The sequence below is a fragment of the Colletes gigas genome, unplaced genomic scaffold, assembly GCF_013123115.1.
Source record: "Colletes gigas isolate AHSC1104 unplaced genomic scaffold, ASM1312311v1 Colletes_gigas_Sc00010, whole genome shotgun sequence".
Taxonomy (NCBI): Eukaryota; Metazoa; Arthropoda; class Insecta; order Hymenoptera; family Colletidae; genus Colletes; species Colletes gigas.
Window position 1 is genome coordinate 8,983,368 of NW_025106639.1, and position 17,952 is coordinate 9,001,319.

Consider the following 17,952-nt stretch of genomic DNA (forward strand, 5'->3'; position numbering starts at 1 on the left):
TACGTGGTTGGAATTCGCGGCGGCTCTCGACGGTAAAGTCGTCATCGTGGAATAAGAGGATCGCAAAGGTCGCGACGATTCCGAGTCGTGACGCGAAAAGGCACGTTCTTGAAACGTGGTATCGAGGTCGGCCTCTTGGTGAACGGGCTGCAGTTGCATGCACATCAACGACCGTATCGACGCGCATGTTTGCCTGTGTGTGGTCGCGAACGAAAAAGAAACAATCGGGCTACGGGACGAGAAACGAAATCAAAGGAGCTTTTTAACGTTATCGGAGGAACGCGATTCAGCCTTGTCCTAGGTTAACGATCAAAACTATTTCTTTGGTCGATCGGGAGCTATAGAGCTACTAAAACCAAAGCCAGAACTTAATAATTTATGAACTTCCACGGAGTGATACGCCTACGCGCGTTCTCCGTTTCCTAAACAAACAAGCTTAACGCGGCGTAAAAATGGGGAACAGTGATTTACGGTTGGAGAAACCTTGAACGGTCAATTGATTCCTCCATAGAACACACAGAGGAAAAGGTTTTTCTTTCACAAAAAAGCCTTTTATTAAAAAATTCGTATTTGGTAAATAAAACTCTGTCTCCACTTTGTGTACAGCGTAACGTGTTATATAATTGTAATAGTAAATTACGGTTAACGGGGTAGCCGGAGACGAGGCGGCGGGATTACGAAGAAGATAGATCTATCGGATCGATCGTTGTCAGCGCGGGTACGACGAACGTACAGGGAAAGGTTTCTTCGGCCGTTCCAATTTTACAACGACCCAAGTCAGCGCGCATAGCTTTTCCTAAGCAATGTCCGGCGAAACGGTTCGTTTTCAGTCTTGCGTCGCAGAACAATCGACGTTTGTCTTCTTGCGTGATCGTCTTCCACGGAGAAACGACGTCTTCTTCGTTGATATCGTTCGCTCGCGGAACAAAAATTTATTCGTTGAACGACGACGTTTTCTCGGCGCGTTTCAAACGGTGTACAGGGTGATTCTCGCGACCGGGACGGACTGCGTAAAACACTTTCTTCTCGTCGTAGCGAGAGCGACGGCGAAAACGAGTCGGAAAGGAAAACGGCTTGCTGGAAAAATTCTCAACGTCGACGATTTTCCAAAGTCCGACGCGATTCAACCCTCGGATGTCGGGGCCCGTGTTGAATCGAACACGAATTTGATTATTTTACATTTTAGGCGAGGGTCAAAACAGCAGAGACAAAATACGCGCGACGAGCTTGCCTCGAGAGAAATTTGCAACCGTTACGTTCCCATCTTCGCGTCGCGATAATCGACGAGATTACGAAATAAGGCGTGTCGCGATTATCGTACGGGTGCTCGTTGTACGTCGACCTGAAAAGGAATTTTCTCGCTCAGTAGGCCACGGCGGTACAAGGACTGCTTGAAAATGGTATCGCCTCGGTATTGTGGTGAGATAATTACACGACGTGCACGGAGGTTCGTGGAAAACGTCGAACGGGCTAATGACACCTCCGACAATGCACCAGGACCGTATGAAAATTCTCAAAGCTGCAACGATAGTTTCTATTCGTAGGAGGAACGCGGCTGCGAAAGGAAACTGTCGCGTTTCGATGAATAGCTGATCGCTGCGTCGCGATAACAATTGTTCGCCGATATACAGGCCGATTCCTCGAGTATTCGATGAAAATCTATATAGAAACCAAGGGACCAAAGATAGCTATCCTAAAAATTTAACAAATATTATGCGAATTGTTCGACGTCGTGATACGAGATCAATAAGAAAAAATGATCGAACAAGAGATGGCGTCGAGCCTTTAAATAAATTAGAATCAGACACGGACGCGCAAACGGTTAACGAAGATAGGAACGATCGAACACCGTACGACTGCCAATTCTGCGGGCGACGTTCGCGGAAAGTCTTTGCAGGAAATAAATTGGACGTAATTGGCAATCGTTGGGATATTCGTGGGACGTGTGCGCATAGGTAGAGGCCGATGATGAAACTTTCTCGTATCCGCGTATCGCAAGCTCTTTATTGACAAATAAATACGACAATAATGTATATACAAAAAAAAATAAATAATAGGAAAAACGTTTACCCGACGATGGTCAGTTCGCGTACCGTTTGTCTACGCGCGATCGGGAGAATGGGCGAGCGCGCGTACGTTACGGAAGTACGACGGAAATCGGTAAACGAACGGTTTTCGACGATCGCGAACGCACCCACGCTCGCCCGGGACAACGTAGAAGAGGCTGGGGGTTTGGGAGCAAAAGAAACAGACTTGCGTTCGTCGATTTTCTTTTTTTCCGATCGGGCTTAACGTAACAATACTAAGAATTACGGTAAGTTCTAACAGTCGAATATAACAGTACGTTCTATATTTTAAAATATCTCTCAGCTCTTGCTTGTCCTTATGCAAAATACGTTCAGCGTAGAAAAACTTTGCTACAAGATCCCTATAAAAATTAGTGGTTTCTCCGAGGAAGTCGGTCAGGTTTTCCCGTCTGAGAGCGCGTTCGCGCGGATAACTGAAACGCGCTGGAATCGCGGATACGGAAATGAAATTCGGGTGTTCCGGGAACAAAAACGAGTGTCTAGGGGGGTGGGGGGTGGGGGGTGGGGGGGAATGGTCGAGAGAATAAAGAAAGGAGACTACTGTCGGAGAGGAAAGCGCTGGATTTCTTTCTTCGTTCGATTAGTTTTCAGTTTTCTTCCTTTGTGCACCGCAACGCCATTATCGTTAACGCGAAAAATCTCGAAATCTAGGTACACGGAACTTCCTGATCGGTTTCGCGTTATCCGCTGATCAGACACAGAGCTTGAGCAATCTAATATTGAGCAGTCGTGCGCGAGGAATCGCTTTTCGGACAGAACTTAGGAGGCGGTCGAGGCAGTTTCGAACGCGAGAATAAATCGGGAACGAGACATACATACGTACATATGTATATAAAAAAAAGAAGAAAAAAAATGGAAAAACAATAATAGGAAAATATTTGGATCGATCGTCCGCGATCCGCGAGGATGTGTCGGAAGGAAGGGTGCCGTCGAATTTCGCCCGTTTCTCGAACGTATCTCTATCCTTAAAAACGTAAATGTTCGCGAGGCAATCTTAAGTTACCCGTGTATGTCGCGTCTATGACTAATGAATAGTACGTAAATTGCAGGCTTTAACGGTAAAAATAAACGACACGGAATAGGAACAAGAGGACAGTCCTCGGCGTTATACATATCGTATCTTAAACTACGTACGGCGTTCTCCGCAAGCTGAGACGCGCCCTATATGCTAAACGATCCCGGTAAACAAAAAACGGAAAGGAAATAAGGAAATACGAAAAGGTACCTTACAACGTCTAAACCGCTAACGGAGGGGAGGGGGGAGGGACAACTTTACAAAAAAGAAGTCTGTCTATCGTGAACGAACCGTCGAGTACGAAACAGCGTGCGCCGCGGCGATCGCTCGCGAGGACTCTTTCGAAAATTACCAGTGTGATTACAATGTGTCCCGTGCTCTCGAGAGGAATTCTCACGCGTGTATGCGAACGTCATGGATCAGGAGGAGGGCCTAAACAGGAATCGAGGAATGAATTTTCGTTGAAAGATTCGATACAAGGGAAGGCTTTGGGGTCACCGTCGTCTTCGAGGCAAATCTTGAAACGCGTGTCCCGAGGATCGTATCTCGTCGAATGATTTCGCGTCGATCTCTGCTTCGAAACGTCCAATCTTTACGTTAGTTCGCCTTAGTGATATCGATGCCGGTTCGACGAGTCACCCGTTGAAATTCTTGTCTCGCCGCGATCGCTAGCATCGTTTTCTTCTCACTCGGATATACAGGCATACATACGTATACGGGCACAGTCGTTCTCGTAACGCTACGCGTATTTCCTTCGTATCAGATTCTTTTCTCCTTAATATACATATACATATACATATACATATATATATATATATACATGTATATATATTATACGATCTCAAAACTATATAGGCCTAAGAAACTTCTTTTTATAGTCACGAGCCACTTTGTATGATATAAGAGAGTACTCGTCACTTTGTAGGAAACATTTTTCTGGTTTAATCTTACGACGCCTTACGCACGCGGAGCCTGTGTGCACGCGTATACAGGGTGCTCGCCGCGAAACAAAGGTAAACGATCGAACGTAAGTTTAAAAACTATTCTTCTCGTCGCGAGGGATGTTTTTTTCTTTTTGGAACATATCGAAATCCGTTCTACGCCGTCGAGACACCCTGTATCGCGCACCTACGCGCGTACAAATTATGCATATGGTCTAAGCGTTAACTGTTTATCCGTATTACACTAAATACTTGAAAATACGAGCGAGGCTTCACATTGTTTATAATACAAGAGTTGGCCACGCCGACCGTCGTCGGAACGGCTCGCGTTCCATCCGTTCCTTAACTCTTTGCAACACGGTGGCTGGCTACCTACGTAACATTCGTTCGAGCACAGTGGTCAACCTTCCACGGAGTACTGTTCGCTCATTTCGATTTGTTCTTTCAATTCGAAAAATATACTTCAAATCAACACGAGGGTCTTTTGTACTCGAGAATAGAAATAAACGCGTCTCGTCGCTATTCTTTTGTTCTTCCTCCGTGTGCGCAAAAGGTCTCGAAACTACCGAAATCGTCGAGGTTCGTCGATTTGCCCGCGGGCTTGGTCGACTGTCCGTCTCGCGGAAAAGGGCCCGCGAGAAAGACAGTCGACCAATCCTACGGATAAACCCGACTGGGGAACCTGTCTCGAATGCAGAAAGAAGAGCAATAGCCCGCGCAGGACTCCGCGGAACCGAGAACGAGTGTTAATTTCACTGCGAAGAACCAAAGAAGTTCCAGCCATGGGTCAAAGACCATAAGTACTCGAGCGATCGCCGCGGGTTCCTTTTAAATTTCGCCGACCGACTGATCGCTCGCGAGAATCCCTCGGCTTGGCACTTTGGCTCGACCGACGAGGACCGAGCGTAGTACATATAGAGGGTTCGAGTAGAGGAAAATCGCGATCGTTTCCGACATACGACGCGATCGGGGCCACGCTGTGTTCGCTTATGGCTTCTTTGTATCGTCTAATTTTCGATGCAATGTTTTTCATATGCAGAATTATCACATGCTAAGCCTGGTATTTCAGTCATCGCTGAAGTCGGGCGAGTTCGAATTCCGACGCGTTAAACTTCTCGTTCTCGCGTCCTGTGGGCGGTTCTCGTTCATCCGGAGGAACAGCCTCTCCGGTCAGCGAGAAAAATTGAACGAAAGTACACGCGACAGTAAGTCTCGAGGAGAAACAAAGGGGACATAACGGGTCTCGAGCGGATGCACTCGGCGAACGAGGAAAGAGAAAGAAAAAAAAAAATTAAAAAAAAACGTAGGATGGCCTTCGCGAAGAGATGAGAAAATATATGTATACACGTGTGTATGGAACTTCTACCATTTCGTTCGATTACGTTAAACTTACTCAGCAAACACTGGCGTTAATAAAATGGGATTTGCTAATCAGTCTTGTGTGTTAGAGGCTCGTTACGTCTAGACTCGACCGTGTACCGCGTTGCTGCTCGTGGCATCGTATTCTCTCCTCTCGCTTCTTGCTCGACGCTAAACTCCCGAGGCGACGACAAAACCTTTTGCGTTCGAACCTATTTCGTTCGTCGATCGACCTCGAGCTATAAACAGTCTACGTTCTCTCGTCTACTCGGAAGCATACTGAGATCATGCCTCCGAATGGTTCAATTTGTTTCCCCTATTCGCGTCACGGCGCGACACGAGACGCATCGATACGCCCGCGTCGACCACCGATCGAGTAATTTCTCTATCGCACGATCGGGTCGTATCTTTCGCGGGGAATGCGGTTTCTCGTGTCCGCGGCAAGGAAATCGGGCCGAATCGTTTCCTCGTTGGATGCCTTCGTCTCTCGGCGATCTCCGGCCACGCAAAAATGGCGGGGAAAATGTCGTGTACTCCTCCGGGAGGATACTCGATGCGGTCGATTACGCGTTCCCTCTCCAACGAATCGTCGTATAATCTAACCTATCGGTAATAGTAGTCGCGAGGAAGCATGAAATCGTGCAAAGTGGCAGCTAAGCGCGTTCCGCGTGTTCCTTGCACAGTATAAAATCGTCGTACCGCCCGGTAGCGAGGCGGCGCGCCTAATTGCCACTTGGATTTACCGCTTCGACGCAGTCAACGTAAGGTAGGAAGCCGACGTTTCCTTGTCACGGTTAGTTTCGAACGAAGAGAAACGCGTTTCTAAATTATTAATAATGTAACGGACACGCACACGCACCCACTCACACGTACATACACACGCACTCTAATTAACATGTACACACGCGTATAGCGATCTTTGTAAAACGAACGTCCTGATTATTTCTCAAGTTGTTATTCGTGGCTCTAATTATGTACAGATTGAAAATTCATTGTCTCGAGCGAAAAACTTAAATCCAACAGACTCCTATGTAACGCGAGAAAATTTATGGACATCGATTGCACATATTTTCCACGAAACCTTTCGTGTTGACGATTACGTTAAAATACGATTGTTCATTTAATCGGTATATATATTTACATCATTAAATCGATCAAATTTAGTATAAATTACTAAGAAACAGTATTTACGAGTTCTGTAACTTTAAGCATGGAATCTAACAAATGGAACCGACAAAGTAATGGGTTCCGTAAATGTAGCGTTAAAAAATAGTCGTTTCCGCTACGCGACGTCTCCGTTCGAACCTCACGTCCGGGAACTTAAAAAATAATCGTATCGGTCGCTTTAGAAAAATCACGCCCTGTCCGTACATGTGTAAAGCAAATCGTTAATTAACATACAAATCTTTGATGTGATTACGTACATGGTTACGTACACAATTGAAAACACGGCTGCTGCAACGGGCCAGAAATGGCGCGCGTTCTCGTCGAGTCGTCCTCGATTTGTCAGCAAACGTGCCGAATTTGCACCGTTCGTTCCGCTGCGCGCAATTTTCTTTCGTCTTAAAAAGGCAGTGTCTGCTGTAACGAGGCGCGAAGTAAAATTTCCGGCTTCTCGCGGATAGGCTGCTCTCGGAGAGAAAAATAAACGAACCACGGACGCGTAAAAAAAATCGAGCGTGCACGGTCGATCGCGTCCAAAGGCTTAAAAAATACAAGTTACACGATCGGAACACCTTCCCCGGGCTTCTCCAAAGCGCACTTTTGTCCAACGCACCGCTTGAGCGTAGAGAGAACGCAGTGGCAGGGATTTTTGGAACATATTTAGTCGCGTTTGCGGATCAGTCGCGCAGACACTGCCCCTTTCGAACGGTCGTTCGACTTTGGAATACCCTGAACACGTCCGCGTCAGACTTTCCCGAGTAACGTTACGCGTTCGAGGACTCGCACCGAGTCGCGGATGAGGGACGAGAGGAAAAACTCGAACCGCGAACGCGTTAAAACTACGTGGTCGCGCCACTGATGTACCCGTTGTTCAAAGTCTCCGGTTTGTTTACGTACTCGACCGTCGATTGTATCGAGTCTTTCTCGTTGTCGATGTCGATCGCGTCCATGGACGGGAAATCGACTCTGAGCGGCATCATCTCCCTCTTTTCGACGGTCGACGGTATCTCCGGGCTGCCGTTCTCGTAGTCCGGGCTGGCCAGCTTGGACGAGTTCGGGCTGCTCAGAAAGTTTCGTTTGTTCGTGTTCATCGGGCTGCTCCCGGACTTGTTGCCCATAGAGAGCTGGCTCAGGTTGCTCCTGGACACGCTTCTCGCGTCCATGAAGGGCGAGCTCCTCACCGACTTCAGGCTCTCCTCCGCGAACGGCAGGTTCAAAGCGTCCTTGCCCGAGGCTATCGAGTTCGCGGAGACTCCGTCGAAGTCGTCGAAACACGCCTTCAACGGCACGTTCGAGGAGTTCGCGTTGTGACAGTTGACGGTGGCCTTCGAGTTCTCGCCGTAGGAGTCCATCCCGTAGCGGAACTCGAAGATGTTTTTAATACTGCTGGGCTCGACGCTGGCGAAGTTGCCGAAATCTTGCCGCAACGGGGAGTCCTCCTCGCCTTCCGTCTCTTCTTCTTGCAGGTCTTGCAAAGTAGAGAGCTCCAAGTGTCTACGAACGCGAGTCGATGAAACGTAACTGCAACGATCGTGTGTCCGTCAGGCGACGGATATTGGTAATACTTACTGGTCGGTCAGCGGAGAGTTGGATCTGTTTTGACTTCGTGCCTCGATTCCCTCCGTGCTGTGATAGAAACTGACTAGTTGAAATTTTTCGGAATCGATGTGTTTTAGCAACATCATGGCGATGTCCATGAACGTGGGTCTCCTGGTCGCTTTGTGTCTCCAAGTGCGTTTCATCAGCTCGTACAGTAGCTCCGGACAATTCTCCGGTCGCTCCATCACTCCTCCTTCGATCACGTACCGCAAAACCTGTGAAGTAGCGAGGTTAGACTGGCTACGATCGACCTTGCCGGTGCTCGGGTCGTCCTCCTGCACACCTGGTCGTTGGCTAAACCCTGATAGGGCTGCGACGCGAACGTCACCATTTCCCACAACACGACCCCGTAGCTCCAGACGTCGGAATAGCTGCTGAACACGCCGTCCTTCAAGCTCTCGGGCGCCATCCACCTAACCGGCAAAAGACCCTTGCTCCCCTTTCGATAGTAATCTCTCTCGTACACGTCTCTGGTCATCCCAAAGTCTCCCACCTTCACGGTCAGATCCTCGGCGACCATGCAATTCCGCGCGGCCAGATCTCTGTGGACGAACTTCTTCGTCGCGAGATACGCCATACCGTCCGCGATCTCGATCGCCATTTGGAGTATTCTTTCCAATTTCGGGGGCGTGTTCGAGAAGTTCTCGCACGTTCCCGGTCTGTGGCTTCTCAGGTATCTCTTCAGATCGCCGTTCACCATCAGTTCCATGATGACCAACGTTGGTTGCCCGCGCGTCACGACACCCAACAACTTTACCACGTGATGAGCGTCGAAGCCCCTGGGGAAGAAAATCGAAGGGTCAAATAAAGAGAAAGACGTTGCGTAGTATCTTCCAACTTACTTCATGACCGACGCCTCGTTGAGAAACTCGATACGCTCCCGATTAGTGGCGTCCTTGTTCACCGTTTTCACGGCGCATTGGACTTCCGGTTTACCTTTCACGATATCCCTGGCTATGCCTTCGTACACCATCCCGAACGAACCGTTTCCCAGCGACTTGAGCATCTCGATCTTCTCTCTGGGCACCTCCCATTCGTCCAGGACGTACGGGGCGCTCATGTACTCCGGGTTCACCGTCGCTATCAGGGTCGCGTTCGCCACGCCCTTCATATACTTCCGTTTCAACACGTAGAACACCGTCAAACAGAGAACCAGCAGTATCACACAGAATAACAGCCAAAAGATCAACCAGAACATGCTCAGCGTGTTCCGTTCCTCGATGTAAAAGTACTTGACCTGCGTGTACGCGCCGTTACCAGCCAGACTGGTCGCTCTGACCTTCACGGAGTAGTTTCCGGCTTGTAGACCCTTCAGTACGTACGATTTCCCCGCTTTGGTAAAATCCCGCCTCGTGATGCAAATCACCGTCGGCTTGTACTGGAAGCAGGCAGGCAGGCGGAGCCTCAAAAATTCGTCAGATACTTTTTATGATTTGTATCGTCGTGATAAAAGGAAAGAAACTCACGTTTTGAATGTCCACCCTCTTGTACTCGATCTGGTAAGTGACTATCAGACCGTTGGGTTGCGGGGGTTCCTCCCACTGAAGCGTGACCATGGTCGTCAGGCTGTTGTTCTCGCGAGACGTGCTCATCTCGAACGTGTTCGGTGGAATATTGTCGGCGCTGTCCAACGCGAACGTACGGATGGTCCTCATACTCTTGGTGGAGCATTTCGTGTAGTTGTCGTTCATCTCTTGCGCCCTACACGCCTGCACCTCGATGTAGTACACGGCGAAGTGACGTACATTTTTTATCACGTAGGACAAGTTGGTGCTCGGCACGAGTTGCCCGAAAACCACGTAGGTGTTGTTCTCCATCTTGTTCACGATGGGCTGCGCATTCGAAAACGGTAAGAACCGCGGTTTTTCGGCAAGAACCGACCGAGAGAGAACCCGCTGTTGGATTATCTTACCAGATCGCGGTCCACCACCGTTTTACGGCCGGAAGAAACGAACGGCGCGTTCCCTAGGTCCCGCTTCGTCCTCGTTTTCCGCTTCACGTACACCTGGTTGTGCAAAGCGTCCTCGAAGGCGATCGCGCTCGAGGCTTCCTTCTCCCGTAGCGACTGATCGGTCTCGCGATTCGTGCACTCGCAAGTCTCGGCCTTCGAAGCGATGTTCTTCTTCTCTTCCTCCATCCGTTTCCTATCCTCCTCCTCCATCCGTTTCCGATCCTCGTCCTCCGCCGAGATCGCCTTCTTGTCCGTCAGCAGCATCGCTGCAACACACAATAATAGTTATAATAAAAAAACAACACCCGTTAGAGGCGAGACCGTTTCACGTACGTTCCTCGCAGTAGTTCCTCTGATCGATAAAGTTCGGATCGTCCGGTTCCCATCGGCTGGAGATTCGATAGTGGGTCAATCTTCCGTTCTTGTTCAGTGGCGGGGACCAGGACATGCCTAGCTCGTTGCTCGATGTGCTCCAGGTTTTGAGGAACCTCGGAGGCTCGGGTGCCTCGGGCATCGTTCTGAAATAGGTCAGGTTGCTCTGGGCACCGGACCTCTCGCTGGCTATCGTGTAAGTCTTCACGTAGTACGCGTACCGCGTGTACGGCTTCAACTGAGCCAGATAGTGGGCGTGCACCCTCTTCTCCTCTTGCCCGGGAAATTTCGAGCTCTCCATCAAGCTGGCGTTCCTGTTCGCCGCCACGTCGTCCACCTTCCAGCCGTCCCCGCCGCAGGCGTCCCTGCCGTCGTACATCGTCACGTTTCCATTCGGTGCCTCGATGAAGTACACCACGTAGCCCAACAGCGACCTGGCGTCGTGGTGGTTGAACGGCTCCCACTCTATCACCGCCCCCCATGGCGATTTTGTGCCCACCCTGGTCTTCAGTTCGGTCACGTTGCAGGCCACCTTGTCCCCGTTGCTGTTCGGCACCACATCGAAATCGGTGAACGGCCTCAGGCCCGCCTTCTCCCTCAACGTCTCGATCTTGTCCAGACACAGTTTCGGATTCAGATGGAAGAACACTTTGCCGGGCTCGCCCTTGGACAGGATCTTTATGTCGCGGTGCCAGCTCCAGTCCCACAGCTCCCGCAGGTTCTGGTTGTCCATCACCACCAGGGAGTTCTTGGAGCTGTCGATGTCGTTGCCGCGTATCAGCCGAAGATTCTTGAGAAAGTTCAACGATATCAGCTGAAAGCTACGCACGACCTTCAGATAGCCGTCGATCTCCTCTATGGTGCTCAGGCTGTCCTCCAGCTCCTTGACGATGTTCTTGCCGCCGCGTATCTGTATCTCCAGGTTCCCGGTTATGTGGGTGCAACCGCGCAGTGTCTGCGCTGAGGATATACTGTCCACGTTCAATCCGGCGCACTTCTTCTGACAGCGACCGTCGCACTTCTTGCACGACGGTTTACCATTTATCTCCTCGTCCGTGTATCCGGCCGGACACTCCATCGTGCAGCTCCCGTTGAACGGCTTGTACGGGAAGTTCTTCACGTTGTACGCCTCCCGTGGTTTCTCCATACGACGACACCTGTCCTCGTCGATGCACCGGTGGCTCATAAACTCTAGCAGCCCGTCCGGACACCTGTCCTTGCATTCGTTGTTCGCGGTCATCACGTTCTTGCACACCATACAGTCGCTCATCGTCGGCCCGAAACACGTACCCAGGCACGACGGGTGGCAACACTTGCCCGTCTCGTCGCAGGCGTTGTTCTCGCATTTCGGGTCGCAAACTGAAATCCGGGAAAACTCGATTTACCAGCCTGACCCTTTCTACGATCACGAGTTTCACCCGTACACGTTTTAATTTTCACAATGCGATTCTTGCCGAACGAGATCAACGTTGCTGATACAAACACGCGTGAATATCTCGTTGGCGGTTCCGAGTAAACGACTTTACACGCGTGCGACCAATTATTTCCCCTGTACGCCATTTACCCTCTGCGATCGATAGGGGAAGACAATACGCGAAATTTCGAGAGTTCTCGTGGACACTTTATTTTCTACGAACAAATAGGTTGTGATTTTTGCTTGCAACTCTATCTTCGAGATTGACACGTTTCTTCTCACGCGACAAAAATTTCCATATGCATTGTGTTTCGTAAGGGATCACGCGAGTTTGCTCACGCGAGACCAGCATGTATCGTTAGCACGGAGTCTCTCGCACGTTCGTGCGAAAGCAGTTCTGAATTTCGATGTAAATTCTGTCCAGTCGGGGTTATCGACTCGCGCCGACACTCGCGATTCTATTTATTTATTTGCAAACGGGTATTTAAAACGTTGATCTCCGTTAAATCCGACGCTGGTTAAAGGTTTCGATCGAAATTCATCTGGTGTGCTTTTTCCTTAACCCTACGCAACTCGATTGCAATATCTCTGTCGCGATCCCGTCCGAAACAGGTTTAAAAATCAATTCTCATGCGCGTTTCGTAAATGCGTAAACATTCGCCCGAAACCCTGGTCGTTTGCATTCAGCGCCGAATATCGTCGCTACGATACGAGACGAAACGGCGAAACGGCGTGTACGAGAAAATGGTCGAGAAACTTGTAAAGTACACCGAAATAGTTTAAGCGTGCAAATATGAGGGATCCGTAGCAACGATCCAAGTCGAAGGCGTAATTGAGCGTCGTGGCGCACCACGGTGGCCGACGTCACGCGCCGTCAATTCTTCGGTCTCTTCTCGCCTACGAACGGAACGAATCGAAACGGACAGACTCCATTTTCCGCAAGGCGAACGAACGATCGTAGAATTTCGGAGGGAAGATAACCGTTCGTGGCGTCCATTTGCTCTCGTCCCGCGGCAACGTGGAATTTACGCGCGGCGGTCAGGGAAGCCTCGAACTTTTCCCCTTTCGATCGAAAGCCGAGTATTGTAGGACGATAGGCGTCCAAGGACATTCCCATCGGCAATCGATGATCGCGGCGCGCGTTTGCGTACACAGAGAGTCGTTGAACTCGTCGGGCGAAGCCGCCTCCGAAACTCAAGATCCTCTCTGCGTTTCTGTTTCGCGGCGAATCTAGCGGCGTTCGCGTATACAAAATAATATTCGCGATTTTCTGATTCGGGGACGAACAGCGGAGAGTATTACTTTGTTGGCAGTGTTGCTGGTTCCAGCACAAAGTCTCGCCTGGATTGGTCGGTTTTTGAGGACAGTTTTTCTCACAGACCGGGCACCCGTTCCTCGGATTGTTGCCCTGTGAACAGAAAAGCGGAGGAAATTAACGTCTCGCGCGCGTTACCATTCGAAATTGTTCGCGTTGTCGGCGGCCCGGCACTTTGTTAGAGCATTCTATTAGCATCGAGCGTACGAGCGTTTGTCGATCGTTACGAACCCGTTCCGTGGAAAGAGGGCGTTGAAATTCGTTGACCGTGTTCGTCGCGAGAACCACGCGGGGTATTTACTTAGAAACGCGAGCGAGTTCTCACCTCGTTGTTATCCACGCACCGAGCTAAAGAATTCCTCCTGCGAAGGGGTACGGGAGACCGAGACCTCGGATCGATACGTCTGGCGCCTTCTATTACTTATTTTTATCGCCGTGCTGCTATTTCCCCGCCTTACCAAACTTTTATTTCCATACGCCTAGGGAAACGGAATATCTCGATACGCACGCATCAATCCTCTCGCAGCGGCTTTTGTTTCGGCTCGAGTTCCTCCACTCCAACATTCCACGACGTTTCTTTTGCACCCCAAATCTTTTACTTCGGAACGTCTTGCTCGTATTATACCAGTTATAGAAATAAATCGATGAAATACAATTCCATTCGGTTTCCAACGGTCACGCGAACGCACAGAAGCGGGGGGTGTTTGTGGGTCGGAGGATTAAAAATGACAAAGTAAAATGTCAGGGTTCGTCGAGGGTCGTCGTCCACGGGGAAACTGTTAATAACTTTTGACCCGATAAACGCCCGAAAGCGGCCAGTCAGCGTCCAGGTCAGTGTCTGTTGCGCAGATGTGGGAACAATCGATGAACCAGATGCAATAAAATTAGACTATCGGCGAGAAGCGACCGGTACGCAGAGATTTAGAGGGGCACTTGACCGAATAGCCCCCTAAGACGGAACAATTATTGTCGCGCGGAACGCCGCGCCGGGGGTATTAAAATGGCCGAGTTTCAGCACGACACGCAACGACCGGGCAGGGAAAAAATCGTCCACGCGTTCCTTTTTCCTCGAGTCCTAATTCTTGCCACGCGAACCCGCCACGAATCGGGGTCAAAAATCGCACGCGGATCGATAAATATACACCGAAATTGTTTATCTTACTATTTAAATGGGAAACTAGCGAAGACGATCGAATCAACTTGTTTCCATCGTACGTAATAGCGTTCGAGTTGGAGATTGGTATAAGTGGAAACAGCGTGTGATGGACAGGCGCGATGCAAATGGGTCAGAGGATCTTTCTCGAAGGAGATCCAGACGCCCCCGCGTTGAGAATTGAATTCGTTTCGAGATTGCAGGGAAATAAATTGCAAGAAACCCGGTTTTGCGATCCTTTTCGCGATTACGCAACGTCGAAAAGATCCGAACCTCGAACTTTCTAGCGCATCGGCCGGATACTAATTAACCTTCTGACCCGGTCACGTTTCATCGATCACTATCACGACCCATTCTCGCCGCGAGACGATCGCTCTTTTATTCTGGACGTAAAAAACCAACTATCGTGTCTTTCGAATGGAAGTGGTCTACTTGGCGAAAAGTTATCTGGAAATGATAATCTACGGATGGCGGATACGAAGCTATGTTTCGTAATGTGTTTTGGATTTGCAGCTAATCCCGATACGATAATTTGTGGAAACGGAGCTCGATATTCCGAGCAAAGCCGACAGGATAGATCTATCTCGCGAGAAGCGGCGTGATGCAACGAGTGTCAGTATCAGAGAGATAAGGAACAACGAACGTTCAATCAGGGATTAACGGGAACAGGAAAGGCAGGAATTTTTTCCGGTGCCAAAGTTAGGGACAAGTGAGTTTCCACGCGCCAGTTTAGACCTCGAAACTTGCTTGTCCGCGTTTCGAACAACAACGCTCCGAGTCGCAGTTTCTCTCCTCCGTCCGTATCATCATCCCCCGGGACCACAACGCGAACAATGTTAATGAAATCGGGAACGTCGCGAGATCCTATGCACAGAATTCTTATTCGAGGACACGAGTTTATATCGACGACGAAGCTTCGAAGCTCCCTGTTGGATAATCATCGAGAAACTATCGAGAGTCTGTACTCGGGGACTCGAATCTCTTTACCCGGAAACCGATCCCTCGAGAGTGGCCGATCATCCTGTACATCGGATTTATCAGCGACGTCGCCCTTTGTCGGGGACGCTTTTCGATGCGATTTCGTGGATCCGATAAAGGCCAAGTTGTGTCCGAATCTCGCTTTGGAAATCGTCCGTTAGGAAGCTACCAGACTTTTCGTACCCTGGAACGGCCATTGTACCGATCTCTCGAGCATTACAATACACAGATGTTTTACATTTACGTAGAACAGACATATACGTCCAATTAATTTTACCCTCGACTGTATTATATCAGTTTCCGTGGAAACTACTTTCTCCGCTATTTATAACCGTAAGGAAACATTGTGGTAATTTTGGCCAACGCGTATAACGATGCCCGTCTCGACCGTGGAACGTTTACACAGCGGCGTCCATTCTTGGAAACTTAACAACCGAACTGCTTAACGGAATAGTTAATGAGCGTATATCTATCAAACGCGGAATCTCGAAACGTTTCGTTGGCGAACTCGCGTACTGGCCACTGGTTCATTTACATTGCAAAACAGTGTACCATCTAACGAGCATGTTGAAATATTCACGATACCGAGGGAAACCAGAGGACCCATAATATCACTTTGCGCATACGACTTCCGTCTACGAAAAACATTCAAAGGCAAAATAATTTCCAGTTTACCTGGCCTGCTCGATCGATCGATCGATCCGATCTACCCCTCGAACGCGTAATCTATCGCTTTACTCTCGGTACGGACAATGCGTATACTTGAAAACACATTCGATCGTGGATGCCACGCGTCGCTTACGTGGATTCGCATATCGGACGCGATAACGAAAGCCGTGAACGCCAAGGACCAAGCTTTTAATATATTACGATACTTTTATATAAGTAAAACATTTCATCGTCGAGTGAAACGTTGAAACAAGAGGTCCGGATAAAATTCGTGGCGTAGGTTGCAGCAGCGCGTGGTCACTCTCGTCGCGAAACAAATTAAACAATTTCCAGTTGCTTAACAGTCGCGTGACAGAGACGGTGGCCTCGTCGGAGCGATAACCTCGCCGAATGAGATTTACTTTTTAAGAGGACAACTTGCACGGCTTTTAATCGCTCGACGAAACAATGTCACCACTCTTGGCCGAGTCTCCGGGTTTAACGCAGAAACGCGGTCGGATGGGCGTCACGCTCGCGCGAATAAACGGTTTCTTGGGTCGTGAAAGGTACTCTTGGTAACCGGCGAGCAATTGGTCTCGAATCGGGACCGGGGAAAGATCGCTGGTGGATCGTGGCGATAAATGGAAGGGATGCCCACTCGGCAACAAGCGTCTTCTTTCCGAATCTGATGACGATGACGATACAAGAAAAAAGATACCACGATCAAACGCACCCCTCTTCTTTCCTCCTGCTATTTCGTTTATTTCCTTCCTACATCAGCAAGCCGCCACGATATCTTGGACGATTGGTGAACCACAGTCTTTGGTTACAGGCTGACTAAATGAAAACGAAGCTACTAAACATTCCGTGGCAGTGAGTCAGAGGAACAGGGTGATGGTTATCCCGAAAGTACCGCGCGAGATTAACGGACACAATAACGATATTATTACTCCATTACCGAGAGGACGGAGCAAGTCGCGGTCGGGGTACGCCAGAAATAGTCCGGTCGAGAAACCGGTGCCAGAACACGATTCTGATTTATGCTGGAACCGGGCGATATTATTGCTTCCGAGCGAAGGGAAACCGTCTCGGGCCCGGAAGCAATTGGTCGTGGAGCGGAGCGATCGTACCCGCGACGTTCGACACGGAATCCGGCCGCGATACACACTGTCTCCTAAGTCTATGTACGCTCGGGAGCGTATTCTCGGACAAAGAACTCCGGCAGAAAATAGCGCGCGGTCGCTCGAAACTGCCGCGTCGGAGTCGCGGGGTCAGAAAGCGACCAACACGACGCAGCCGAACGCATTCCAGCAGCGGCGGCGTCGACACGCGACGCGATCATCCCGCTCCCCAGCCACCCCGCCGACTGGTTCTTACGATTATTTACTACACGGCCAGATGGGCACTGTTTACCAATCCCAGCCACCGACGAATCCAAATGGTACTTTTTACATCTTGATCCTTTGTGAACCTATCGACTTACCCTATCGTGTTCGGCTTTTCCGGCCTTGACGATTAAGTCCCAGTCGATCGTGTCCACGTAACAGAGAGCGGGGTTCATCTCGAACCGTACGGAGCCCCGCACGATCGTGGTGAGGCTGTGAAGACCGATCTCCTGCAGGTGCATCATCTCGAACGCGACCAACGCGTAGTTCTTCAAAAGGGACTGGCCGCGGATCACAGTCAGGTTTGGGAATAGCCGACCGATGCTCCGCAGACCTTTTACCCTGCAACGCAAACGAGAAACGAGAGTAAATCCTCTCTCGTGCTGGTCGCGGCCACGCGTGCTTTTACGAGGCTGTAAAAGAACGGGCCGGAAAGAAGCGGATAGCACGAGGAAGGTTTATAGCGAGCGGAAGTTCGTTGTCGAAACGACGCGCGTTGCTCGCTCGTTGGCACCTTCGATCGAGGAAAGTTTACGACTCGGGGACACCGAGATATATCTTCACCATCGTT

General features: G+C 49.8%; 1 protein-coding gene across 2 annotated transcripts in view; it reads right to left on the minus strand.

Annotated features, from left to right (window-relative positions):
* Positions 1-4,436: 4,436 nt before the first annotated feature.
* The window catches only part of LOC122397701 (insulin-like receptor), a 45,884-nt gene continuing 32,368 nt past the window's right edge, over positions 4,437-17,952 (minus strand). For both annotated transcript variants that reach the window (XM_043397048.1, XM_043397047.1), the window contains exons 4-12: positions 17,480-17,723; positions 13,205-13,310; positions 10,450-11,847; positions 10,078-10,382; positions 9,632-9,997; positions 9,008-9,543; positions 8,449-8,944; positions 8,136-8,380; positions 4,437-8,060 (exon numbers count right to left, since the gene is read on the minus strand). In XM_043397048.1, the coding sequence (XP_043252983.1) occupies positions 7,406-8,060; positions 8,136-8,380; positions 8,449-8,944; positions 9,008-9,543; positions 9,632-9,997; positions 10,078-10,382; positions 10,450-11,847; positions 13,205-13,310; positions 17,480-17,723 (4,351 nt within the window). In that variant the 3' untranslated portion in view covers positions 4,437-7,405. The remainder of the gene's footprint in view (positions 8,061-8,135; positions 8,381-8,448; positions 8,945-9,007; positions 9,544-9,631; positions 9,998-10,077; positions 10,383-10,449; positions 11,848-13,204; positions 13,311-17,479; positions 17,724-17,952) is intronic.